At 38.6% G+C, this 27,458-nt stretch overlaps 2 protein-coding genes across 2 annotated transcripts in view; both read right to left on the reverse strand.

Moving 5' to 3' along the window:
- Positions 1-1,269: 1,269 nt before the first annotated feature.
- Positions 1,270-5,149, reverse strand: LOC308413022 (putative ferric-chelate reductase 1). The gene is made up of 7 exons (XM_080907805.1): positions 5,061-5,149; positions 4,376-4,475; positions 3,111-3,317; positions 2,749-2,859; positions 2,380-2,521; positions 2,067-2,231; positions 1,270-1,543 (listed from the first exon to the last, which is right to left on the reverse strand). The coding sequence occupies exons 2-7, from the start codon at positions 4,472-4,474 to the stop codon at positions 1,491-1,493; spliced, it is 777 nt and encodes a 258-aa protein (XP_080763931.1). The 5' UTR covers position 4,475; positions 5,061-5,149; the 3' UTR covers positions 1,270-1,490.
- Positions 5,150-11,889: 6,740 nt separating this feature from the next.
- Positions 11,890-27,458, reverse strand: part of LOC308412376 (uncharacterized protein) — a 29,246-nt gene continuing 13,677 nt past the window's right edge. The window contains exons 19-32 of the mRNA XM_080906681.1: positions 23,952-24,017; positions 22,790-22,861; positions 22,624-22,695; positions 22,174-22,230; positions 21,784-21,855; positions 21,634-21,702; positions 21,431-21,502; positions 21,169-21,231; positions 20,914-20,976; positions 20,140-20,214; positions 20,017-20,056; positions 19,156-19,207; positions 18,522-18,936; positions 11,890-17,625 (exon numbers count right to left, since the gene is read on the reverse strand). Of these exons, the coding sequence (XP_080762807.1) occupies positions 15,997-17,625; positions 18,522-18,936; positions 19,156-19,207; positions 20,017-20,056; positions 20,140-20,214; positions 20,914-20,976; positions 21,169-21,231; positions 21,431-21,502; positions 21,634-21,702; positions 21,784-21,855; positions 22,174-22,230; positions 22,624-22,695; positions 22,790-22,861; positions 23,952-24,017 (2,817 nt within the window). The 3' untranslated portion in view covers positions 11,890-15,996. The remainder of the gene's footprint in view (positions 17,626-18,521; positions 18,937-19,155; positions 19,208-20,016; positions 20,057-20,139; positions 20,215-20,913; positions 20,977-21,168; positions 21,232-21,430; positions 21,503-21,633; positions 21,703-21,783; positions 21,856-22,173; positions 22,231-22,623; positions 22,696-22,789; positions 22,862-23,951; positions 24,018-27,458) is intronic.

Below are 27,458 nucleotides of genomic sequence, written 5' to 3' on the forward strand. Positions count from 1 at the left end.
GCTCTCTGAATGCACAATAAGTTGAAGCAGGCATGCTGCAGAAGAACAAATCATGTGCAACTCCTGGAAACTGAGGCTATGATTAAAAACTGATCTGAGAAAACTGGACAACAAGAGATGGGGGGGAAACATTGCCAGTTTTGGTTTGGGCTGCTACATTCTGACTATAGGGTCAGAATGTGATTATTCCGGCAGGATAATGTGTGTGTAACAAAGAATGAGATGAGATCAAGTGCTCAAGTTCACAGTATTCAAATGTTTCCAGTGTGATACTCAATTTGTGCCACAAAGACTCGGAGCAAGCCCACAAGCAAAAGTAGTTCCAATGAAATACAACACAAGGTGTGCCTATTAAATTGTGCAATGAGCATCTGTTACTGTGACACGTAGCACAACAGCTGCTTTGTTCTAGCCAACTAAGGTATTTTATGGTTTCTGTCAGATGACCATAAGCGCTTAAGTGTGCAAATCAAAATCAAATGAAGTTGCCATGATGTCATAAGCAGTGCGCCACTCTCGTCATGGTTACCGAAGTGACTTCAGCAAAGGATGCAATGGCAAACCTGCTGTCTCAAGATGCATTTTAGGGAATTTGGACATCCTTCACAACACAGAGTGCATTTGTATTTGATTGTTTATTTATATCTTATAGCTTATTTAAGGCACTGCAGATATAAATTAGCTAGCAGCTACAGGTTGCACAAATCATCTTTTCTCTTATGAGATCAGTGTGTTATGCAGTTATATCATCATGCTGTATATCATGAATGCACTGAGATTCCCACGAACAATCATAAACAGCTGTTAGTCAGCTTGTGCAGAAGGTTACTTGTATGCACTGAACATACAAGTAACAAAATGGGGATGTACCCGATGTTTCTCACAGCCAAAACAGGGCGGTGAGAGGGAAACGAGATGACATTGCAGTGATCAGTTTTGAGAGATTCAGTACCGTGTGTCTCTCGATTTAACCAGATGAGGTTCATTTAGACATCAGTCACACCCTCATCACCACCAGGAAAGATTGTCACACTGTATCTTAGGGGATAGGATTTGTTGATTTCACTGTACCGTGTCCAGAGATGCAGCTCATGAGATAAGACCATAGTTTAACTTTATTATAATTAGCTTCAGTTTCAGTAAGTTTATCTTTTAAAAGATAATCTACAATCAGTACATATATCTGTTAAACAAAACCATCTTGCCATTTGTCTAAGTATGCTTACTTGTAGGTGTGTGTATGTAAGTCACATGCATGAATATAAAAAATAATATATATATATATATTTGGTGACTAAATCCACACAATTACTTTGAAACTGAACAACATAACATCTTCAAATTCAATAGATACAAAAAGTGCAAAGGAAACATAAAACATTTCACTATTAGTTCAGTAAACACGTCATAAATAGCTTGACACTCAGATTTTCTGGCTTTGCAAACCAGTCATCTTCACCGGGTCACAGGTTCTTCCTCTCTGCACTCTTTCAGGCTGTCTTCAGGACGAACAGCATGAGGACAGTTAGCAGGAGTGTCAAAGCTGGCAGGGAGAAAAGACAAAAAAGCAATTATTCAGAAAACATCCGTCAGGGTTTCTGCTGGTTAAAGTTAAGATATCTTTAATACCACATGGTGCAAAGTGTAATTATGCATCATAGTCATTGCTAAAGAAAAATTCAGCCAGGACAATATGGGCTAAAATGACATATTATCCCTGCTCTTTCTGTTGTATAGCAAATTTATTGTCATGCATTTGCTCCATTAAAAGGGCCAGAAGTCCAATAATGGCTCCAGCAGTTTCTAAATGTAGCTGATTTATACATAGTTTTCATTGTCCCCTTAATCTATGGTAAATTATACATTACTTACTTGGAAAACTAATTTTTTTTCTTCACCACTATCTTTTACTTATAACTCTAAAATGTTTCATAGTAGAATGAACTAATTTATTAAACAATATTTAGTAACTAAAGCTTCAGAACTGGGTATTGTGAACTGTGAATCTTCATCACATTGAGCCCTAAATCTACAGTCTGAGAATAAAATGTGAGTGTGGTGTTTACCATGACTGTGAAGAGCGCCACTGGCTGAATTTTTTGTCGTAGAAGGTGATGCGGTGGTGGCGTTGGTGGCGGTGGTGGTTGTGGTGGCGTTTGCAACATTGGCGCTTGGGTTGGCGAGGTTCAGAGGATTGGTGGTTTTGCTAGCTGTGAAGGCCCCAAAATTGCCTGAAGTATAAAACATTGAAAATAGTGATGAGGATTCAATTTAACCTTCATTTACAGCTTCACAAATAATGTAGCATCTAACGTGTATATTTATGTTGATAAGAGTAGACAACAAGTTACAGTTGAAGGCTGCTTTCACTGGACTTACTTTCAGTCAATGGTCCAGACCCAAGGATGACAACATAAGTGGTAGAATCAGCGCTCCTGGTGTTGGTGGCATTCGAATTGGGGACACTGAACTCACACTGGATCTTTCCATTGACTACCTGGCCTCGTATCTTTGTCACAGTCTGATAAAAACAATTTGACCATCAGGTAAAGTATTACATTTTAAAAAACCCACTTTTTGTTGTGTTTTTTTTAGGGCTTTGATGACTGAATTACAGAGTATGCATTAAATAATTTTTAGGTTAGCAGCTTTTAGGAATGTGTTCTGATCATCTGTCAACCGTTCAACTGTTTCAGCTTGTTTGGTAATGTTTATCTGGATACGTTTTAAAAGTAGTTACAGCCTCACCGAATCAAATGTAGAGAGTGTGTTGTTGATGTTGTTTCTCTGCCGAGCCGCAAAGACGAATGAAGCATTGTTAGAGCTGTTCTGAGCACAGATGTAAAGCGCAGTGGTACCCTGAAAAAGAGCAAGCAGTTTTAAGGGTTATATACTTCCTTAACTCACTGGTCTCACTTTTAACTCATTACTTTGGCCTGGACCAATAAAGACATAAACACATAAGCAGGTCTGTGTGACCTTATAGAAACACAGATGTAATTGATTAACCTTGGTATAGTATTTCCTAGGTGCCTTATCCTTAACTTGGCCTTATCACTTGTACCTTAAATAAACCTTAATCATCGCTCTGGTTTTGTGTGCTGTGGTACCTGGGTTGCACTGGCGGTGAGCCCCAGTGCGATGTACCCAGTGGAGTTCCCACTGAGCTGGAACATCAGCTCGGTGCCGTTAGGAGCTGTAGTGTTGCCTGCAGCCACTGATCCAAAGAAACAGCTGCTGTTCCCAGCAGGGTCACAGTTGTCTGGGGTCTGTATGCACAGCTTACTAATCCCGCAACCTGTCTTTGTAATGTTTACCTAGTAGAGAGACACACGAGCATAATCCAAGTCACAAAACAGCTTAGCAGCTTCAACTTCTGTGTCAACACTTTGACGAATAATAGCATCCCAGCTCATGAACTGGGAACAGCTGCTATTAGTTAACATTAGGTTACTAAAGGCTTTATGGGAAATGAAACTCTACCTTAAAAAAAATTTGAAATGTATAAATCACACAAATCCCATTAATTATATGATTTATAAAAGCCACTGTTTAGCCATATGTGACTGTTAGACTGTATGTAAAAGATGGCAGTAGCCACCACACCCATCTCGATTCTTGTCTCCCATGTTGGAGCCTCATTCTGAACATTTTTGCAACCACCATTACACAATCTGTAACCTGCTCTTTTACTCTAATGTAGATCTGACCTCATTATGTATTAAATTAGTCATAACTTAGATAACATAAATAGTTAGCATTTTCCAACTATTTATTTATAAGTGACTTATGTATGTATGTATGTATATATATGTATATATTGTACTATTCTTAGTTAGCGTATTGTCTGTCTTGTCTTAATGTTGGTTTAAAATGGAGCACTGTAACAAAAAAAAATTTCCCCCAGGGATCAATAAAGTATTCTGATTCTGATTCTGATCTGAGATCGTGAACTCAAAAGAAACGCGCTTACTGAGTTCATCGATGGGGAGACATTTTTCCATAGACTTTTATATAATTAGACTTCTTCACTTCTCCTCCTGCTGGCTATTATTATGGATAAATGCTCAAGGCACTCCCCCTGCTTTTTAGACCCACTAGCATTTTTTTTCTTCTCCCATGATAATAATAATTCTCAGAATGTATAAATGTAAATAAAAGTTTAACCAAGCTAACCATGCGCTGTTCTATTTCACGCTGTAGATGCTTAACTTAAAAAGACAAAATTAGCAGTAAATTCTGACACTATTTCGTACAGTAAAACTCATTTCAGCTCCTAAATATGTAAAAGTGTATGCTTAACAAATGCACTCCATCCGTGTAAATCACCATGGTCACAGTCGTATTGTGCTGGCAAAGTTAAATATAAACCAACCGTTGCATTAATGGCAAATGTGAAACTGTCTGCTGCTTGGACCCCCGGAGCCACAAAAAGCATCACTGCGGCAATCAGCAGGCTCAGGCCTCGCTCCATTCTTTCCAGGAAAGCAAACAGTGAGAGAGCAAATAAGAGAAGAGCAGATAAGAATGAGATTGCAGACTCTTTTTTTTCCAGAACAAACTAAGCTCCTTTACATTCTACCTCAGTTTTATTATAACAACTTGTAAATTTGAAATTTGTGTGTAAAAAATGCAGTTATAATAAAATGTTTTGTTCTAAAATACAGTTAAGTAAAAAGATTGTAAAAAAAAATGAATTGAAAAGAAAAAATAATAATTTAAGCCATGTCCACAAGGCTGAAAACACATTTATACACAAATGTACTAAGTACAGTCAGTCATTTAAAAGGTAATAAAACACATTATGGTTTATCCAGACTGGAATATTGACAGAATAATTATTCATTTAAAAACAGAGCATCGTTCCTTTTCTTTTCCAGGGTTTGTTTTTTCTTTGTGTAACTAAAAATCGATTGTCAGATTATCTAAATAGTATTTCTAGAATTCTCATAATTAACCTGATTATGCTTTAAAGGATAATGACAACAAATGAAATAGAAGCAGGCATCCAGGAGAATCCAAATCTAAAATGTAATTAAATAAAGTTTGGAGAGACTTACTCGATGCTGTGAAGTTTAAATGCTGCGTTGAAGGATTGTTTTCTGCTCTCTGTGGGATGATCCGCAGTTCTGGTGATGGAGCAATGTGGAAGTAGCTTTTTGTTAAATAAGGGGCGGGGCTTGATAAGAATACACCTGTGTACCTGCCTGGGTGTGGGTTAGTTGTTTGCATTACTAAAGCAGTTTCTGTAGAGCAAGCCTTGCTAATGTCCTTGGTTTTTTCTTCTTTTACGATTTTCTGTTAGGAGTTGACTCACAAGGTTACTTTGGTTCAAAGTTTACTGCTCATCACTAAATACACTGTGAAATAAAGAAAACACGCATGAGAAGATAGTTTGGCTGAGCTAAATTAAATATAAATAAAAGTCAAATATTAATTAATTAATCGCAATCATTGTATGACTGTTTGTATGATTGTTCTCACACTGGATTCTCCTTAAAATAACAATGTAATATAAATTGGGCTTAGATAAGCAACTTCATAAATATGTAAAACATCATTTTGCATTTCTTTTCTTAGTGTATGGGTTTTCAAACAAAGCAGATTCAAAGTGGTTTTTACTGCCAGTGTCATTGACTGCCAGTAAAGTCAATGACACACAGCAAATACACGTAAACACCGAGAATGAACTTTATAGGGCTTTATTCTGAGAAGTGGAATATTGAGCATTCACTTGCACTGTAAAGGAACATTTCCCCCCAAAGAAAACAACAATTCCCTTTTAAGGAGTTAGAGACGATGTCAAACACCCAGATTATTTGGTACCTTTATAAAGAATGTTGTGGCGTAACCACAGTTGCATCGTGATCTGACCTTCCTGTCAGCTTAGTTACACTTTTTGGATTTTTGTGTTCTTTATTTCCTTTTCAAGGAATTTCCTTTTCGTTTCTGGAAGTCTTTGTGTGTCATTACGTCACATGGGGTGTAGCTCAGGAGGGAGGGGAGGTCATCTACTGATTGGAAGGTTGTTGGTTTGATCCCTGAGTTTACATGCCAAATATCCTTGGACAAGAAACTAATCCCAAATTGCTCTCTGATGCATCCATCGTGTGAATGTGAGGTAGCAAGCACTTACAAAGCATAGAAGAAAGTGAAGGTGGCATGTTGTAGAAAGTGCTTTGAGTGGTCTGGGAGAGTAGCAAAGTGTAAGAATGAGTCTGTTTACCATTAGGATGATTTCATCCTGCTTAGTGTGACTTTTAAAAGAAGGAGAAAAATTAAAAAAGTAAATTTGACAAAAGTCCAAGATCTAGAATTAGTACCAGTCCATATGATCTTACATAGGACATCATTTCATATGAGCTTTCTTACTTTTCTCGTCCTAGAGAAATTCCATTTTTACTACAGTTCATTGGTCTTCATATGATTTTGTCCATGTCACAAACTTTTCCCCTGTGAAAGGCTTAGTGAGTTGGATTTTGAAAGGTTTCATAGACCAAATTTGATCATCATATAACATCCTGTTACCGTTAATTGGATAAACAGCTAAGAAAATGGATAGCTGGTTAGATTTTAAAATATTTTATTAATAGGCGCATTTAACTGCTGATATTATCCAGACTAATTTTGCCGAAATCACACTTTTAATACAAAAACCTCATATTTTGTGGTTCCTGAAACCATATTTAGAGGCTTGTGGGAGTGTCTCCTCTGAGAATCAGACCACATTTTGTGGCGCCACACCCTGCATGCGCTGCAAAGTAAAGAGTTAATTCCAGCCAAATGTGCCCCTTTACAAAGAATGAGAAAGGTGTCTTTGTGCCTTAACAATAACCATATGCATTCCTACATTTAGGGTCACATTTCATAAGTTATTATTGTAAGAGAACGAGTGAGTGTTTATCCTGAAACTAAATCTTAGAATGAAGCTTGTGTTATTTACCAAAAACAGCTTCTTTCTTCTTAGCACTTCATCATTCTTACGGAGAATATAAACTATTTCCCACACTGTGGATAGCAGGCTTTTATGGCTGACGTGAAAACCATAAAGGGCACCGATTTGTTCATCTTTGAGGGCAAATTTAGATTGAATTTGTGGAAATTAAATATAACTAAAAATTCTTAGATTGAAAGTCTACTTATAAGCTTTTGGAGTTAGTAGAGGGTTTAAATACAGTGGGAAAAATATTTAATTTGATCTCCCGAAGAGAGAGACAAAGTATGAACCAAAAACCCAGAAAGAAACACATTACATGAAGGTTATAAACTTATTTGCAGTCTTTGAGTCTTTGTAGTTTTTTGTACTGGGTCACCAGGTTTGTACACATCTTGGGAGGGATTTTGGCCCACTCCTCTTTACGGAAGCTCTTTAAATCCATTAAGTTTCCTGGCTGTTATTTGGCTTGGCCCAACAGATTTTTATAGGCTTGAGGTCTGGGCAATTCATAACCTTAGAGTGCTTCTTTAGCCACTCCTTTGTTGCTTTTGCAGTTTAATTCATTATCAGGTTGGATGACACATCCACGAACCATCTGCAATATTCTGGCTGTTCTCATCTAGATTTTACAGAACATGACCCTGCCTGTTGGCATTTCAGTGTGGGGAAGTCGTCTGCATCTTTAGTAGATTCATATATCAATTTATATAGATGTATTATTTAAAATATTTTTTTTACGTAATGTGTAACATAATGTTTTTTTCTGGATTTTTTATTTTTATTTTGCTGTTGTTGATTTTCTGTCTCTCCCCAATATTCATTGTTTTCTTAGTAAGTAAACTTAAACAAATTCGTCAAGGGATCAAATAATATTTTCCTGGATTGCATAACAAGGTCTTAACCTTATCGCTGTTATACAGAATTAGTACTGAAAAAATAAAACTGAATTAATGTAATTTGACTGACAGACTGACAGACAGCCGTTTTTACAGCCTAATACTGGGAATGTACCTGTAGACTGCACAACTGTCAATATCTGCCAGTATTTACCTTGCACCAGGAAATAAGCTACCAGTGGCTGATGTTTATCAGTTTCCAAGTATGAAATTTGAGCCTCTTTTTTTGGTAACTAACAATACTTTGTCCTGTCATTAACTACAGGATAAACTTATTTAAAATACTGGCAGTGGTGCAGAACTACACAGTGAGCGAAACTGATTAATATGACATTTTAAATGTAAATTACAAATCCTTTTCTAAACAATGAAGCTACAGTCCTGTGCAAAGGTTTTAGGCAGGTGTGAAAAATGCTCTAAACAAAGAATGCTTTCAGAAATGTAAATAATTGTTTATTGGCCCCGAATGTATTCTGCAGCAGGACAACGACCCCAAACATACAGCCAAAGTCATTAAGAGCCATCCTCAGTGGAAAGAAGAACAAGAAGTACTAGATGTGCTGGTATGGCCCCCACAGAGCCCTGATCTCAATATCATCGAGTGTGTCTGGGATTACACGAAGGGACAGAAGTGTGAGGAAGAATTGATGCTGTTTTAAGGGTAAAGGTTGGTCACACCAAATACTCATTTGATTTAGATTTCTCTTTTGTTCATTCACTGCACTTTGTCGATTAATACCTGCACCTGCCTAAAATGTTTGCACAGTACTGGATGTCAGTCAGGTGATGTATACATCACAAAGTTGATTATAAGGATGAGGTCAGGGCAGGGATGGGAGAATACAATAGTGGACTCTAGCATGGGAGAGGCCCAGTTGTTTTCTAGTCTACTTCAAGCCAAAAGTCAACATTTTTAATTTTACTACATTTTTTTTTTATTGCGTATTTTATTGTAACGACAATAACAAAACTCCTCTAAACTTGACAGGACTTATTTCTTCTTTGTCTAAAAGTAAAGTTGCCCTTTTACATACACTGAGCGAAACCCTTGCCATAGTAATGTCATCCTGTATCTGCTATTTTTCAAATATAATTTTGTTTGCCTCTGTCATAGATTGTATAGAAAAATATATTTTACACAGTTTATGGTCTGTGATGATATAGCACTAAAAAGTCATTCAGGTGTGGTGGTATTGTTCCCTCAAGGAACACTTGACTTAAGTGGCTAAAGAAATGTCAGAGTACAGATCCATTGGTAATCTTATGTCTTAATGATAAATTAACTGATAAGCAATCTTTAAGAGAGCTATTCAGAGGCAGGATGGCTGGTATAGGAAGAAAAGGTCAAACCATATCTCCTTTGTAATCTGAGATCTACTTAAGGTTTGAAAGGTAAATTCCCAGCTGCAATTTGACGTCATGTGACTTCATTTTACTAAATACTCTTCTTCACTGTTCTCTTTTCTTTTTTCACATTTAATCATTCATCTAAATTTTTTAAATGTCACCATCTAGGAAAAAGTGCCGAATGATTACAGTAAACTGTTTATATGTACTTGGGCAAAAGAAAGAGTATTATTTCATGTATCATTCTGTTTTAAATATATTTGCTTTCATGCAAGTCAAGTACTAGTCTGCTTTTACTCTGAAGGTCAGGAGGGGAGTGGACCATGAATCCTGAATATGGTCAGAATAAGGAGCTCTTTTGTGAAAAACAAAATCGCTACGGTTGGGGCATCAGAATACGCTTTTTCTTTAGGGGGTTAAGCAAAGTACATTTGGTTAAGACAACTTTAAGTGGCAGTGACCCTTCATCAAACACACTGCAGGGCTGATTTCACCCCCCCCCCCCCCCCCCCCCCCAATGGGCTAACACTCTGAATAACTCTGTTTACTCTGCAGGTCTGAACTGTTTCACAAAAATACAACAGTCAAATAAGCCGTGCCCTGTGCCGTCAGAGAGACAAAGCAAACACCAGGACACAAAGTGACACCAGAGTAGAGTAATGCTGATTTGAATGACCACTGAGCCAAGATAGCACGAGCCCGAATGAGGTCATTGTGAAAGAGCTCATTTACTGCTGATTAATGTGCAATGGCTGTGATCTGTACATATGATCAGCATAATTGATGATCTCATAGTATGAAAAAAATGGAAGTCTGTGGAATGTTCCAGCTTAAGGAATGCCATTGTTGGTCACGTCACATCTCTGATTCAGCCTGTAGTGTCATAATACTGAAAGGACTGACCTGAAATACTGGACAGATGGCTCCTAAAGATGAGTAATAGATTTTGTTGGTCTGCTTGTTCTTCCTCTAGTTTACTTTTACAAAGTTAAACTCATTTATCTTTTGTTTAAAAAACAATAATGTTTCCATTATATAGTCAATACCACAGATGCACATATCTTACTTAAATAATTTGTGGTTCAAGTCAGGGGGCGTCAAACAAAAGGCCCAGGGACCAAAATGGGTCTAGCAAAGACTCTTATCTGCTCAACTGGACAGCTTTAAAAAATGTGAACTATAGAAACGTCTGTTTTGTTGTTGTTGGGGGTTTTTTGAATCACAGTGGGCTGTCTGTGGCCCACAATGTAAAAGGAGTATGTAAGTAATAAAAGTTTAACATAAACCAAAAACTACATCTTTTATGAGCTTTTTTGTTTTTAATTAACTCCTTTAACCCTTACACATAACAAACCTAACCCTATTGCTTGCTGATCTGCTGGGATTTTCTCAGTCAACCATGGCTTAAGTCTACAGAGAACAGTCTAAAAAAGAAAACATCTCCAATGAGCGGCAGGTCTCTCGGTAAAAAAAACAAAACTTATTGATGCCAAAAGTTGGAGGAAAATGGACAGATGGCTTTAAGTTGAGAAGGTAGGAAGGTAACAGTAACTCAAATAAACACTTGATATAACCAAGCTCTGCAGAGCATCTCTCTGAATGCACATGTCACTCCTTTAAGCAGATGGCGTGCAGCAGCTGAAGATCACACCAGTTGCTAATCCTTTGAGCTAAGAACAGGAAACTGAGGCAACAATTTGCACAGTTTTACCAGAATTTGATGACAAAAGGCTGAAAAAAAAGGTCCCTGGTCGATGAATCTTGATTTCCGGTGTGACCCTCAGATGGTAGGGTTAGAATTTGACACAAACATCATGAAAGCCTAGATCCATTCTGCCTTGTATCAATGGCTCGGGCTGGTAAGCAAGGTGTGATGGTGTAGGGGATATTTTCTTGGCCCCTTTGTACTAACAGGGCATCATTTAAACCCCACAGCCTAAGATGTACCTTACAAAGTGGCTGGTGAGTGTATATACGCCTGAAAAAACGCCCCCAACTTTTATTCTACAATAGAAATAGAAATGAAGGAGATCACATACTACATCCACTTCAGTCACATTATTAGCAACACGTTGATCTTGTCGAGGCTAAAGAAAACATTAACACACACACTCACACTGTATGTTATACAATACTAGCAGCAGAGAAACAATAGGCACATTGTTTACTGTTTTGTCATAAACTCTTTCCATTTGTCATGATGTTGAAACTCTTCCTCATTTTGAGATAATGATCACTTGTTATGTGTAATAACACGAGGTATGAAGCGTAAGAACGTTTAGTCTTTGAGGAAAAATATCACGCTGTTCCCTTTTCTTCATCATGTTTGACCAGTTTTCCTGCAATCAGATCTGTTTTGAGTTAGGCTGCTGCTGTCTTCAGTAAACACACTGGTGCTTTTCCATATGACTAAATATAGCCTTCCTACCTGCTTGACATTTAATTGATTAAAATAATCAGTTCCTCCCAGAGAGGAAGCAGGAATTGCTGTAACACCTTCTGTTTCATTGTAGAGCAGCACACCACGTTTAAAAAAAAAAAAAAACAACCCCTGAAATGATCCCAAATCCTTTGCGATAATAAAATAAACGACTGAGATAAGAACATACTGGTTTCTCCTTTAGTAAACACAGCCACAATTTACAAGATAGTAAAAAGTTTTACCCTGTTCATATTTAGCCTTCTACTTATTAACTTGACCTCTCAAGGACTCAGCTGGTCTACAGTAACACAAGCAGCTTGATCACTGAGTTGCTTTTAATGTGCCGCAGAAAATAGCTGAGATCATCATGGTGTTAATGCAGGCTTATCACATGGTTACAAACCATGTGATAAGTATTGTGCTTTGTAAACACTTTTCCCTTATGTTTAATTTACGGTTTTATGTCATAATGCGGCTGTGCGCACACGACACAAGAGGTGAGAAAGTGAACTCAAAAGGCAGCTTTATTGCTGACACAAGTGGAAAACAGTACAAAACTAAACTGGGAAAATATAAACTAAACACAAGGAGAGGCACACAAGGAAACACACAGCCGTGGATGCGGAGATTGCGACATTGGCAAAGAGAAACACGGGGCTTAACTACACCGAGGAATAACGAGGGGAATGCGACACAGAAGGAGAGCACAGCTGGGAGTGATTAGGCCGGACGAGACAAGGGAAAGAAAACTAGAAAGACTGATATGAGACACGGACCTTCAAAGTAAAACATGAAAAGCACCGATTGAACTCTAAACACGTAAACTTAACAGAGACTGGGGAGACAGAACAGAGGCCTGAAGCGTGGGACAGAACGGCACAGAGTAGACACGGAACACAGGGAAGCCATAACAAAACCGAAGAACGAAAACTTTAACAGCCATAACTGAACCTAGAGTAATAATAATAACTTAAATAATCAAAACAGCCCAACAAAGGACTCAGAACATAAACCATAATATAAAATACCAAAACACAAGAGACTCAAAATGCTGGGTCACAAAGACCCAGAAGCGTGACACTTTATTAAAGGCTGGTGAACAGATAGTTAATTTAAACTATATATAATTTAACAGTTAACTAACAAATCATTTTTAATTGACCCATCACATTCATCTCACAACATTTTTAGGGGATAGATTGATTTGGCAGATTTTTCTTTTCTTGTTTCAACATCAGATGTCCTTCCTGACACAACCCCAAAAGCATTTGTATCTCCTCCCAGAGCCGAGCCAAGGCTCTTTTGTTAGGCAAATGTGCAAACCACTGTGATCTGTTTATAACATAAATAATGCAATCTATTAAAAGTGGTGATGTTATAGGATGGCATTTTAAACACCCCCAATAGGTCCCAGTTCCTCCAGTCTACACATTAAATTGTTCAGGTATGAAAGAGTGTGTAAAATTTGTACGGAAATGTAGAGTGCTTTTGGCGGTAACAACACTGCTTTGTATAATGGAAATGTAGCTTTTAAAGACGACAGAGTATCTCTTAATTTGGTTTTGGTAAACTGCAACGACTTCGATCACTTTATTTTGAACCATCTGATCAACACTGTAGCTATGGTATACACCATGAGAGCTCATCGGTGAGCTTAGAAACTCTTGTACTTTAACTGTGGAAGTGAGATCCATGACATCTGCTTCAAGGTTATTAGGTGTAGCAGAAAGGACACAAAACAGACATTTTCTCTTTTTGTTTACTCATGAAAAGCCCAGAGGAGTAGAAAAGACCCATGTAAAAACACATACAATGACTATACACAGACTGAGACACCAGTGATGAAAACACAGAAACAAAGTACCATCACTAAAATGTAGCGGCATTAAACCTGAGAGCATGGGCATGGAGGAAGCGACACCTGGTTAAAGTGCTCTGTTTGAAAAATCTCTGTAACAGGTGAGCTTTAAGAACACGAACAGGTATCACATGATTATTCTATCAGCCTGGCGCAGTTCCAGGGTGTGTTTTACTTTTGTAATTTAATGACTCAAAGTCAAACTGGCTTTTTTGTCATATAAAAAACAATTTGGAGCATTTCTGTAAGAAAACCTTGTTAAAACATACAAGTCATACAAGTTTTACTTTCATACACGAATAAAAAAAACACAGACACTGTGTAACATATTTTAAATAAATGTAAAAAAGGTTATATGATGTTAGAAGTCAGTAATAATCATGACTGGTTTTTTTGTCATTTATCCTGTGTTTAATCACCGACTTTGGTTGATTGTGTTCAACAGAGGAAGGAGGGAGCATCTAAACCTAACCCACCTAAATCTGCCTAAACAAATGCTGCAATTACATACTGTCAGGTTTATATGGTTGATTGTCATTTATGCTTAGAAATATTTACTCATATATGCTTAGAGTTTAGAATCGATGTCATATTGATAGGGGTCTGATCCTTAGTAGTCTGCAAAGACTCTGTGTGCCTTCCAGACTGTTCTGGCATTCACACCCACATCCTGGGAGCATGGGAGAGGTCATTAAGAGGTCATACCTTCTTACTGTTTCATGGCAGGATAAACACATCTATATCTGTTTTAGTCTAAGTGCCTTTTGTTTAGATGAACTGCTGGACTCCCAGACCAGCAGGTTTAGGGAAGTCGTTTATGGGGTCACATTCTGACCACACACACACACACACACACACACACACACACACACACACACACACACACACACACACACACACACACACACACACACACACACAACGCACAGACAAGGTACTCTTTGTTTGTATGCATATGTCATATGTTAATGAACCTATGCATACTCATGTAACCTCAATAAAGAGCAGCGTTACGGGGGGAGCGGACGAGAGCAACTGGGGTCAAGCGAAGGAACGGCGTTTGTCCAGTTCTCTCCCGTGCACAAGAAACATAAAGAACTTTGCCTACTCGTCTCTTGCTTTGCTGTGTAGTTAAATTGTCTTGAACGTTCCAGCGAATAGGTTTAAGCTACAAACCCATCACATACAAATACTGCAATTGCAAAACATACATAAAACATCTAAATGTAGTGTCTCTGAAGCTGTGGAAAATAAAACGGGTAGGTATAGCACGGGCTGCAAATCATCCCGACTCACCAAATTCAGCCATTCACATTCACAATTCGCTTATTATTCAGCTGCAGAAATGTTACAGAGTGACTTCAGCCACATCTTAAATGTATTAACCTCCCCTTACTTATTTTTACTATTATCCATTTTAGTGCATTAGTTAGTCGACTAGAAAGTGCCGATGGCCTGTAGACTACTTTCTGCTAATCATGCCACCATGCCACAACGCACTGAAAGCTTTTGCAAGAGTCATTCTGCAGGTTGACTGTATGGCAGGACCTTAAAACATCTGCCCCTCCAAATGCAATGATTCATAGGAAGTCTTAGTGTCGTGTCTCACAGTGTTTGCAGATAGACCCCCTTACATTTTCCCACTCAAAGGGAGAAGCAAATGAGTGAAACAGAGAGACTAAATTCAGAGTTTGAACCTATTGCAAACATTAGCACGCTAATCGTCACTGTATTATGTAGTGTGTCAGTATGCCAAAGGCTTAGCAGCGGTTGGTTATTATTATTTTTACTGATAACTGTCTAATGATAACTTGGAATTCTAATTGATTTGATTCCATGCGAAGTGATGTTAGTGTTGATTTTATTTATTTATTTATTGTTTTTGCATTTGCCATGTTTTATTGGGGTATTTATATGTTGTATGTCGAGTTATTTTTAGCACTGCACAGTAGCAGAAGGTAAATTTTCCTCTGATACAATAAAGTTTTACCTTTGACCCAACAGTCGTGCTGAAGGCATCAAAGTCATTAGAGTTATCATCTGTGGATCACACAAATCCCATGAAGACACCCGTACTCATCACATTTGTAAGAGGTGTAATCAAGACGTTCTGGGAGTCAAAAATCAAAAACCAAACATGCTAAAAAATTTCAAGACGATATTCTAATGCATCTCTGGACAGCTCACAACACTGCTGCTGGCGTTCCTACATCACTGTCTTATTGTCAAATGACAAAAATCAGCTTCTTTTTCAAACTGTCCTGACTTTCAACTTGAAGCTCCTCACAGAGCATCAGGTCAGAAGTGGGACAACCCCTACCCCCCACCCCAGTAGTGCTACTGTTTCATCCTTGTATCTGCGTCATTAAAAGGAGTTCAGTTAGCCTTCTGCTGCTCCTGTTTGTAATGTACGCCTCCATGTACACACAGCTATCACTGGTTTACTGCAGTACTGTGAGAAACCGTAGATGCAGTGGATTTTCTTGTTGAAGTAACACACTGTATGTTTTTGTTGGTAAGGCGGTAGATGTTAGAATTAAATGTCCAGTCCGTCTCGCAGGAGAGCTTTGGCACGAGCTCGTTGTCCTGGTTGGCTGTGTTCATGCTCTCTCCCTCTTTCACTTCCTCTCCTCTCTCTGTTACTCCTCTGACTCTCTCCATCGTCTTTTCTTTTTGCCTTTGTGTCACCTCCCTCACCTCCTGCCCTCTCAAACTGCCTCCTTGCACTCTCCACCCTGCTCCCATGCTTCTCATCTCCCCTCTCCCTGTGCTCCCTCTTGTGGTGGCTCCTCTTTGAATACTCTCTGCTGCCTCCTAACTCTCTTTCTGACCCTCTCCTCTTCGTTGATGATATTTCGTGATCTTGGTGCGACTCCTTCCTGTTCTCAGTCTCCTGACATTGTCTCTTTTCTTCTCTATTTTTTGCCATTTCAGCTCTCCAGTCCTTCACTCCTCTATCCTCCTCGCTCCCTTTCCTGCTTTGCCTTTCTTCGCCAGTTCCTCTATTTAGATGTTCACCTCCTCTTTCTACCCCTTTCTCACTGCTGCTGCTATGTCTCCTCTTACTGCGGTCCCCTGTTTTTACAGATGTACTTTCAGGTGGCTTCCTTTCTCCTTCATCATCCCTGCTGCTTCTTCTCCTTTCACTTCCTCTCTCAGGTTTCACTCGCTCACTTTTGCTGCCCTCTGATCTGCTCTTCACTTCCTCCTGCTCTTTTCTACTTTTATGTTTCTCTTTTTCTGTTGTTTTATTTGTACCAATATCATCGTTTATCTTGCTGACCTTACCATTACAGTTGTCATTTCCAGCTGTTATTCTGTTTTTGGTGTTTTTGTCTTGTTTGCTTTCTTTCTGAGACTGTTGTTTCAGGACTTCTTTGGCAGTTTTGCCACTTGCCTTGTTTTTCTCCTCTTTTTCCTCATCGGGCATCTTTTCTTTGGACTTGCATTTCTCTTTGTCTTTGTCGTTACTGTCCTCCTGTTTTTTCTCCTTTTCTTCATCTTTTCCTTTCAAGCTCTTCTCCTTTTTCTCCTTCTCATCTTTTTCTTTTATGCTCTTCTCCTCTTTCTTCACCTTTTTAATTTTTGAATTTTCCTTCTCCATTTCTTTACCCTTCTTCTCAACCTCTACAACCTTCTTGTCCACTTTCTCCTCCAGGAGGTCCAGCTCCTGCTCCAGCTCAGCCAGCTTCTTTGGATCAGACACCAAGTCGTCCTCAACCTCTACTTCCACCTCCTCAACCTCCTCAAACTCCTCCACCTCAATGCCGTCCATCGTCTTCTGCAGCTGCGTCTTCACCCTGTTGAGCTCCAGGAGGCCATCTTGAAGGTCTTTACATACCTCTCTGATCTTGGTGGCAAATTTGGTTTTGGCACCCTTGCGAAGCTCATGAGAGTCTTTAGCGAGGAAGAAAACATCCAAAGCCAAAAAGAGTGCCGACATGACGCCTGTGGTGACGCTGATGGCCTGAGCGGCCTTGGCTATGCCGCCTGCCCTACCTAAAACCTGCACGGTGCTGACGAGCTGGTTGGTGTTGATCATCAGGGCTTTTCCCGCGCGGCCTCCCTCTTTCATCACGTGTTTAATGTTGTGGTTCATAGCTTTTTTGGCAGCACTTTGAGCGTATTTCTCAAAATCCCACTCCTGCAGGGTGTCAAGACCTTTCTACAGCAGAAAAGAGAGACAATAAAGAGATGGATATATTTGATTTTAAAGTCAAACCTGTTGATAAAATATTATTGAGATATCATTTTTTAACATTTATTAAAAGAATTATTATTTTCTTCTTAAAAGGTCGAGTTCACCAAAGTTAGGTGTTAAAGTTGGGTGTCCACGCTGCCCGCCCTCCTGCCCAACCAGCAGAGTGACGACAATACTCCATCAGCCTTTTACAGCCAAGGGGTATAAAGTACCAACCATACACAATCAGTTAAACATGGACTTAACTGACTGAATCTAGGCTAGATTACATCTCAGAGTGTCTAAATTCAGGGATACAAAACTCTGGATTTACAGTCCTAGGAATTTAAAACACTGCAGTCATTGTTGCAGTGCTGTAATGTAGTATTGTGTCACAGTAAACTGCCATATAAGCACTTGACCAGAGCAGCGCGTACCCATGCACAGGCGTTAACCTTTGAGAAAGAAAGGCTGCCACTTTATCCTCTTTGAAAAAGCCCAAATCAATACTTTTAAGTATATTTTAATACCTTAACAAAACTCGTAAATAATCTTGTGAATAAATAGCACATACAAAATAAGGTTTTCATTGGATGCTTTGCAGTCCTGTGAAATTTAAGTACATGCTTACTGCCTCCATAGAAATAACAGGTGCTGCAAGTCAACACAGCTTGGAGCTGTATGATGCCACCTGCTGAGGGATCTGTGATACTACTGCAAAGCTTAAGAGATTTCAGCTTGGGCAGGCAACATGTTTCTTTGCATTTCAAAACAAAACAAAAAAAATCCATCATATTTTAGTAGGTTCAGGAATGTATTCTGATCTCAGAGAGTGTGCTTTAAATACTTTGTTCTTAACCTTTTAGAAAAAATCCCCTCACCTGCACAAACTCCATGCACTCTCTGAGGACTTTGATCTCCTCCTGGTAGCCCTGGATCATTTTCTCCATCTTCTTACGGTCCATGTTGGAGTGGACCGTATCAGTGATTTTAGCCGTCGCTGACGTGATGCTGCCTGCCGTCGCCACACCGATCCCCACTGCTGTCACAATAATAGAGGCGCCAAAAGTGAAAGGCGCCAGAATGAGGCCTGTGATTGTGGTGACGCTACCCGCGACGCTGGCCACGCCTCCGCCCACAGCGGCCGACACAGTCTTCTTATGGAACTCATCCGCAGCGTCCGCCATAGCCAAAAGCTCCAGGATGCGATGCTGTAAGGACGCCCCGCGCTGGTTGAAAAGACGCACGAAAAGACGGGCTGCCATGTAGACGCGGTCGGCTGCCTGCTCCATCGCCCTGCAGAAACAGACACAAACAGAAACATTATGCTTATCAATCTGACACATAAAGTTGTAATTATTATTATTAAGACTAGATTTACTGCTAAATTTAAGCCTTAAAGTTGTCAACAAATCAAAAAAGAATTATACCCTAAAAACAAATGCAAAAATCTCAAATATTATGTTTACTGGAAACATGAAGGTAAAGTTATTAAAAAACAGAAACTGTATTCACATTTCCTCATCCTCTGCCCGGAAATCAGAAGTCTCATTCCACTCCTTCCAACCTGGCAAACAGCAGCAGAAATAATACAACGAGTAGACAGAAAACATAAAAAATATATAATAGTTCTCCTAAATGTTGAAACTAGGGCTGTGCGATATGACCAAAATCTCATATCCCGACGATATGAGATTTATGAGATGAGACGTTATCGGACGATATTCTATCGTCCGATAACAATATAAATCACAAAAATGTAACATTTTCTGTAAATTCTGTGAATCTCGGGCAGCTTGACTTGCGGGAAGTGTTTCCAGCTGCGCGCCATGTAGCTGGAGTTGAGTGTTTTAACCGATGCATGAAACGATACATTTTTAGACATAAGTTGTAAAGGCCGCCGTTTTCTTTTCTTTTCTGTGCTGCAGGGAAAAGCCTGTTCTAACGTTTGAGTCCAAGGTTTATTTTTTAGCACCTGGCGGCTCTTTTTTAATTCTCATCTGCTCTTTCACGTGACTCAGTTTATTTTGAAAAGTCTCAACGGGATCTTGAGCTTTATTGTGAAAGGTTTGTGGAAAATAAACAAGCGGACACGCGATGCTGTTACCGTTGTTGTTGCTAACCATAACGCATAAAAACAGGCGCTTGTCCGTCTGTAGTGTGGTTATATTAAATATAAGAGAAAGAGAGAACTTTAAGAAATTAATATAGCCACTACAGTGACCATCAAAAACGATGAAAAAAATATTGCCGTAAACAGTTTATTTTGCGACACCGCGAAACAAACGATAGCGTAAAATGAAACGATAGACGTTTTTATATCGTCATCCGATATATATCGTTATATCGAACAGCCCTAGTTGAAACCACACTAACCTTTGACTGTGTTCCACCACTCCAAAAGCTCATCCTCTTCCTGAAAACAAGAAGCTTGAATGAAGAGACAACTCATCTGTCAAATACCATAAATGACTAACACTCACAAACTCTGAGGCTCACCGGCTCAGTTTCGACTGGGTTTTCCTCAGTCGGATAAGCAGCCATCTCCACCGGCTGAACCTCCACTGTGCTCTCCTGGAAAACAAATAATAAAACAGCTGTTAGTCGCACTGTTGCGAGTTTCCTGTCAATTTAAGCACCTTGAGACGCTTTTGTTGTGCACTGGCGGTACATAAATAAAACTGAACTGAATTCATGAAGGCGTCTCTTGATTGCAGTCTTTGAAAGTGATGTGTCTACTTCCTTTGATAGTGTTCTCGACTTGGCTCGATGCTATGATATTGGGTTTTTTAAAACCATGAAAAATATTCTGTCATTATGCACTTCAGTTTTCTTCAGTGGTGTTGCTGAGCTGATCATTGTAGTCGAATCCACCAGACTGTTGATTCGGTCACTCCTAATTTTTCCCCCCTCAGTCTCAGTGAGTTAATGCAACACTTTTGTTAAACCCTGTGAATTAAAGCTGATAATCTGAACTCCAGCCACATATTACATTCTGCTTAAAATCCACTGCGGTGGTGTACACATTGTAAATTACAATATACATATAATAACACATACGTGACAGGTCCACATCAAAAGTCAGAGGTTATCCTATACAAACATTTCTTGTGTGAAAATTTAGAAAAATGAAAATTAAAGACAGTTGAAAATCATAGTTCTGGTTGGAGGTTAAATTAAACAATATGAACATCAAGTGGAGAATTTTAAAAATTTCATTCATGAACCACAATGAATATTTTAACTTAAAATCTTTAATGCCATCATGCTGACCTGTGCTGGGCTCATCTCCTGCAACTCAAGAGTTTCCTCAATGCAAGGCATTTCATCTGAAGTCTGTGGAGGAAAAATGATGATGGTTGTCATAGACCACAATAATCTACACTGAAAGACTTTACATTTTACAGACTGACTGCAAGTTAATTATTAATAAATATAACTTTGGAAAATCTGGTGGAAAAATAAGGTAAAAAAAAAAAAAAAAAAAACGCCAACAAAACAAAAATAACAACAGACAGATGCAGGTACCTGAGAAGCCAGGCCAAGTTTGGGAATGTTAGGAAGAGTTTTCTTAACTCGGAATGACACAACCTGAAAGAAATAAACAAGAGTAATGTTTTATTTATTTAAGTGGAGCTTTGACATCAAAACTGAGAACTCAAATGATGTAAGAAAACGTCTGGATATGCATTGATTATTGTTGATGAACTCCAACTACAGCAGCTGACACTGGAAGTAAAAAGCATACGTCGCACTGATTGTGCTTATTCCTCCTCGTATGCGCTCTTACTCGTCTTTTCTTTTTGATGGTCCTCTTGCGTCTCAGCCCGCCTCCTGCTGGAGCCTCCATGTCCTCATCTTCCTGCAGCAGACAACAGGAATAATTTATTTTCAAGAGAGATCGGCTAAATTTCCTAAAATGTTACTTGCCCAAATTATTAGCTTAAAAAGCTTAAAAAGTTGGGATTTTTATGTGATTGATGTCATTTCTACCTGTTGCTCCTCAGTTTTGAGCGTCCTTCTGAACATCCCAGTGATCCCGGAGAAGACGACTTTTTTCTCCTGTTAACAAAATAAAACCATGAGGCATTTATTTATTTATTTGCTAAACCTCAGAAACAGTGTTAAAATCAAAAGTCTGACCTTTGGGGTGCTTGAAGCTTCTAAAAGATTGTCATTACTGGCAGACAGCTGACTGTTTGCCAAAGCCGCCTCCTTTAAAAAGACAAATACAGTCTTATATAAACTATTAGCACTTATTTTGTGCACCAAACAGGGACAAAAATGTAAAGATTACACTATAATGTTTAAAACCTTTGATGCAGAGTCTCTCATCTAAACTTATATTTAGATTTGCTGGCATCACATTATTAATACAGAGCAGAATATTATTTCTGTGTGCTGCGTCTTACATGCAGCAGCACAAATAGCCTAAACCAGACACTGCATTTCCACAAGTAGAACTCCACAACACTGAGAAAGGATAACTTCCCGACCTGATTATCCTGACAGTAGTTTCAGTAGTAATCTCACCTTTCCTGCATCTGTGAGGCTGTCACAGCTGGCTGACAGCTGCCTCGAGAGGGGATCCTGGAAAAGAAATGCAGTGAATTCAGGAAAAAAGTCCAAATTATTGTATTAAATGATGAAAACAGTCTTTTGATTGATGGTGCTTTCAAAACTTTGGTCTGGTTGAGCGTGATGACATGACAATAAGATTTTATTAGCTGTGTGACATCTGCTTTTGTTTGTGTGTTTGTTTAAATTTTTCATTATTTGCATCCTTGTTTGAGCTGCTGTGGAATATTTTCAGAAGTGAAATAAATATAAATGACATTTTGATTCTTGTTTTGAAGTAAGAAGTAATGACAAATGCGAAGGAAGAAGTACAGTTTTGGCCTTAAAGAGTCATTTTCTGATAATGTACTACATCTAACTCTGAAAAGCATAAAAATACATGAAAAATCCAAATGTATTTGGCACCTGAGTAGCGACAGAGCGTGGAGCTGGTTTGGGAGACTTTTTGAAGAATCCTGCCAATCCTCCTGTTTTTTCCTGAAATATATGAACAGTAAATAATCAAAGACATAAATGAGGGTGAAACAGGTCATGACTGTGACTGTCCAAATGTTCTGGTCCACATCTGTACCGTTGCTGTGTTTGCTTCTGACAGGTTTTCATCGCTGGTTGATAATTTCTGTTCTTCATCTGCGTTTGTTTCCTGAACAAACACAACATAAAGCATAAAAAAGACCAACACAAGTACAACTGAATATCTTTGAGTGTATTATAGTTATTTAAAGGGCAACACTGCACCTCATCTGCTAGCAGATGAGGTGCAGTGTTGCCCTTGCAACTGTCACAGTTGCCCTTGCAACTGCAAAAACTCAAAATCTTACCAAGTATATTTGTCTTATTTCTAGTCAAAATTATCTCATTACACTTAAAATAAGACACAATCAGCTACAGGGCAACATTTCAGTAAGCTAAAGGAACTTGTTTCAAGACAGTGAATCTTGAAACTAGAGAAAAACTAGAGATTTTTCACTTGTTCCACTGGCAGATTTTTTCACTTAATACAAGATATTTTAGCTTAAAATAAGTGAAAAAATCTGCCAGTGGAACAAGTGAAAAATCTCTAGTTTTTCTCTAGTTTCAAGATTCACTGTCTTGAAACAAGTTCCTTTAGCTTACTGAAATGTTGCCCTGTAGCTGATTGTGTCTTATTTTAAGTGTAATGAGATAATTTTGACTAGAAATAAGACAAATATACTTGGTAAGATTTTGAGTTTTTGCAGTGAGCTGGTTTTGGAGCTCTCTTGAACATCTCACTGAAATGTTTTTCCCCCTGAAATCAGACAATTAACAATCTTGCTAACAGACAGTACAGACTACATCAGTTTCATAAGGTCTGTCTGAAAAGTAACATGGCTAACAATGACTTCTTCTTTTTCTTTTTATTAGGATCAATATCTCCAAACATTGATTGGAGATAAAACAGTGTGTTGAACTGAGGAATCCAGAAGAGAGAAAACAAAAACGAAGGGTAACTCAAGCACCAAGACAAAGTTAAAATGTTGATGTGGAAGTGGTTAAAGTGTGACGACATGAAATCCCACAAAGGAAACGATCTGACAAACAAATAAAAAAACAAGACAAGAATGAAGCAACTCAGTATAAGGTCTGCTTTTATACACAGTTTCAAGATTACACGGGATGCCGTGTGTGAAAGAGGAATATTACTGATTTAGCATAAACACTGAACGTAAAAAGCTGAACATGTAATCGCTCTGCGCAGGGCTGACACTGACCTCATCCAACAGGTTGTCAATGCTGCCGGATCTTTTTAAAATTTTAGCCAGGCCTCCTTTTTTCTGCTAAAACAAACACATTTAAGTTACTTTTTAAAATTCATTAAAACATTCAGTAGCAAAAACTGTCTCAGGGAAAATAAAACAGGAACTTGACAACACGCCGACTTTCGATATCAGTAAGCCTCAATGTCACAGTGATTTATTCTAGTACTGTACGGAAGTTTAACCCTCACTGAAGTGTACTTGCATAGTATTTTAATTTCCTCTTATACTTCTACTCCCTTACAGTTATTTGACATCTAAAGTTATTGCTTAATTTTCTTAAAAACACACTTAAGTTAGTAAAATAAAAAATAAAAAAGCACCGTTCACACATTGTGTGCAAAATGTCCTCACCCGAATATTTTACTCCTTCAGTTAAGTTTCACATAAGCGTATACTACAAGCAGGTAGGTGGAGAGTTTGAGAAACTGGCTGCTTAGAAGTGGACTAATATGGATCCACGAGGACGTCAACATGTCAAATCGATTTTTATTTCAATTCAATGTGCAGTTGTCAAGATAAGATGTGATGTGTCCAAAGAATTCTTGCAAAAAGTGTAAAACAAACCAAAGAATTATATGTAAATACAGTATTTAGGACTTACTTTAATATTTAAAAAACACAATAAAATAAAAAGGGACCTTCTCTGCTTAATTACTACTTCAACTGTAAGTACTTTAGAGTCTTTTCTTTGTAAGATTTTACTTGTAATAAAGATTTTGACACATCTGCAGAGGTTTTAATTATGTAGATTATTATATAAGTATCAATATTTCATGACACATATTTGAAAGCAGTAAATGACTCATTGCACTCACTGCATCAGATCTAATGTGTGTGGCCAGGTTTCAGTTCATGTTCACATGACTAACGCAGCTACAGTTGATTTTTGTTTTGTTTTTAAAGGAGAAGAAGGTTTTTTTTGTTTTTTAAATCGAGTACCTTTGTGACGGTTGTGTCATTCACATTCTCACAGCTGGCAGATAACTGAGCCTCAGTATTTACCACCAACTCCTGAATTAAAAGCAAAGAACAATAAAAACCAACGTCTCCTCTGTAGCTTGGTGTTTGATTATAAGACCTGGTTCGTTAGCGGTTTCAGTAAAAGTTGCGGATGAAGAGATTTGCCATAGAAGTTGGGTTTTTTTGTTTGTTTGTTTTTGTTTGAGCCAACAGCTCATCATGAAATCATGAACTCTGTGTGTTGGCTTGGTGACAGACTTGATTTGTCTATGGCACCCTTCCTTTCACCCTGTGACAACCAGGGTAGGCTTCAGCCCCCTACGACTGTAAATTAGATGAGCAGAAGAGGACAGACAGAAGGGAGTGTCTGACATGGTGATGCTTAACCAATGTGTGCATTCATCAGAAAGACCAAAGCAAAGCACTTCTGGAAGTTGTAGAGTATTTAGGCAATACCACCAAAATATGCATACGTATAACCAGGAAAGTATCACTATGACTGAATATGAAAAATAAGAGAAAAATTGTTTCCTGTACATTTAGCTTTTTTTAGTCTGCCTATGTCAAGTTCTGCTTGTCCCTGAATATAATAAACACGTCTTTGTCATTTCTGTTTTGCTTTCTCTGGTACGTTTAGCCAATAGCATATCTGTAATGCAGGGCACCAATTCTTAAACTGTAAGGCCTATCTATAGTAGACCTGAGAGGTCAAATGCACTGCAACTTAAGAAAACACCTCCCTTTCAAAGTGTTGACGTTTAGATAGTGATTGTTCTCATTTATCACCTTCCCACCATTACCTTCACTTTGCCTGCTCTCTAATCCTTTAATTTACCTTGAAGCACACTCTCACGATCCAATTTTTTATTCCTGTGCACTGCATTTATACTCTTTTGTAAATATTTATTTGGGGGCTTTTTGCCTTTTTTGACAGGGTGAGAGAGAGCCGGGGAAGGGGACTCGAGCCCAGGTCACTGCATTTCAGCCATCAGGCATATAGGCACCTGCTCAACCAGTGAGCAACACTAGTACCTGAATTTATATTCTTTAGTAATAAATATAAACTTCACTTTAATTTACATTGTTTTCAACCAGTTTATATTCTAAATGTGGGGAGCATCTTTAAATAATCACTAACATTCATAAACCTTTCTTCTGTAAAACCTTTATTTGCTACTCCAATATAACCAGGGGTGCACATAAGTGGTCTGCAGGTGCGCATTCGCTGTCAAAATAAAAGACGCACACCAGATAAGAAGTTGTAAGGCGCGTTTGCGTACATATAAAAGGCACTGTTTTTGTCCGCTAGAGTGGGATTTTCACGGCATATTTTGCACCACATCTCTGTGCGTTCATCATTTGTTTGAAGCCAGCTCACCTCCTGCAACCACTTTTCTGAGAATACGCGCTTCTTTTGCGGTTCGGACTCCTTCTGACATTTCTTTGGAGGTGGAGGAACACCAAAGTAATTGCTTAAAGGAGCTTCTTCGACATCTTTAAGAGTTCTAAACAAATGTCTGTCCTCCTCCAGAAAATCTTATGTACGCAAACGCGCGTTGCAACTTCTTATCTGATGCGCGTCTTTTATTTTGCCAGCGAATGCGCACCTGTGGACCACTTATGTGCACCCCTGAATATAACCTCCTGCTGGCCTGTGAATCTCTTATCATCCTAACAAACCCCAGCTCCATCATCTTGGATCACAGCTGGTGCTGGTCTGATTAGAGTGGCCCTCCACCTTGCAGCGGTTGTCCAGAGCAGAAAAAAAGACTGCTGTTGTCCGAGATGGTTGAGTGTGACCACAGGATGAGCTCCTCAGCAGTCCTGGTGTGAAATCTTTTATAATCCTTCTAGTTTGCATTATTGGGTGTGTGTCTGCTTTGATTAAAGGTTGGTGCCAACCTTGGCAGATGTAGCTTGTAGCTGTCTGTTAGGCTCCACCTCCTTTCTCCTATACACAGTAGAAAAAGGTTTTCACCACCAACTGGCGTTTTCATCAGTCAGTTAGCAGTGTCTGGTTCAATCACCCTCAGATTTCTGGCTTCAGATATGAATATTATAATAACACAAAGTCCTCCAACGTTTGTTAAAAACTCTTTTTTGTTGACACTTTTGCCTCCATTATCTTCACTGAGCTGTTTACTCTTTTAACTTATCTTAACACATACACTATAAACTCCATTTCCCCCCCATGTTCTCCACTTTACACCTTTTAGTATTTTACTGACCACCACATGAACCCTACCTGAGTTTCCTTCAGCTTAAACCAATATTTGCAGTAGTTCATGTTTTTCCTACAGACGTAAGATTTAAGATGTTTGTGCGTGTGCATGTACCAAAGGTGCAAAAAAAGTATTTCTGCATGTGCATATGAATGGATTTGAGTGCTGCAAAAGACTGACTCTGAAATACATTTTTAAAAAGCCACTTTTAAGTTTCTCCTCTGCAAACATTTTAACTGTTGTGTATTTCATGATGTAGCAGAATGATGTAATTCAG

The sequence above is a fragment of the Rhamphochromis sp. 'chilingali' genome (genome assembly GCF_963969265.1).
Source record: "Rhamphochromis sp. 'chilingali' genome assembly, chromosome: 16".
Lineage (NCBI taxonomy): Eukaryota > Metazoa > Chordata > Actinopteri > Cichliformes > Cichlidae > Rhamphochromis > Rhamphochromis sp. 'chilingali'.

What these genes read in the sequence shown, in the direction of transcription:
- LOC308413022 (XM_080907805.1), bottom strand. Translation starts at nt 4,474, where the DNA reads ATGGAGCGAGGCCTGAGCCTGCTGATTGCCGCAGTGATGCTTTTTGTG. An exon ending in CATTTGCCATTAATGCAACG is followed by an intron (nt 3,318 to 4,375) that starts GTTGGTTTATAT and finishes TCTCTCTACTAG; the next exon opens with GTAAACATTACAAAGACAGG. An exon ending in TGGCGCTCTTCACAGTCATG is followed by an intron (nt 1,544 to 2,066) that starts GTAAACACCACA and finishes TCTCCCTGCCAG; the next exon opens with CTTTGACACTCCTGCTAACT.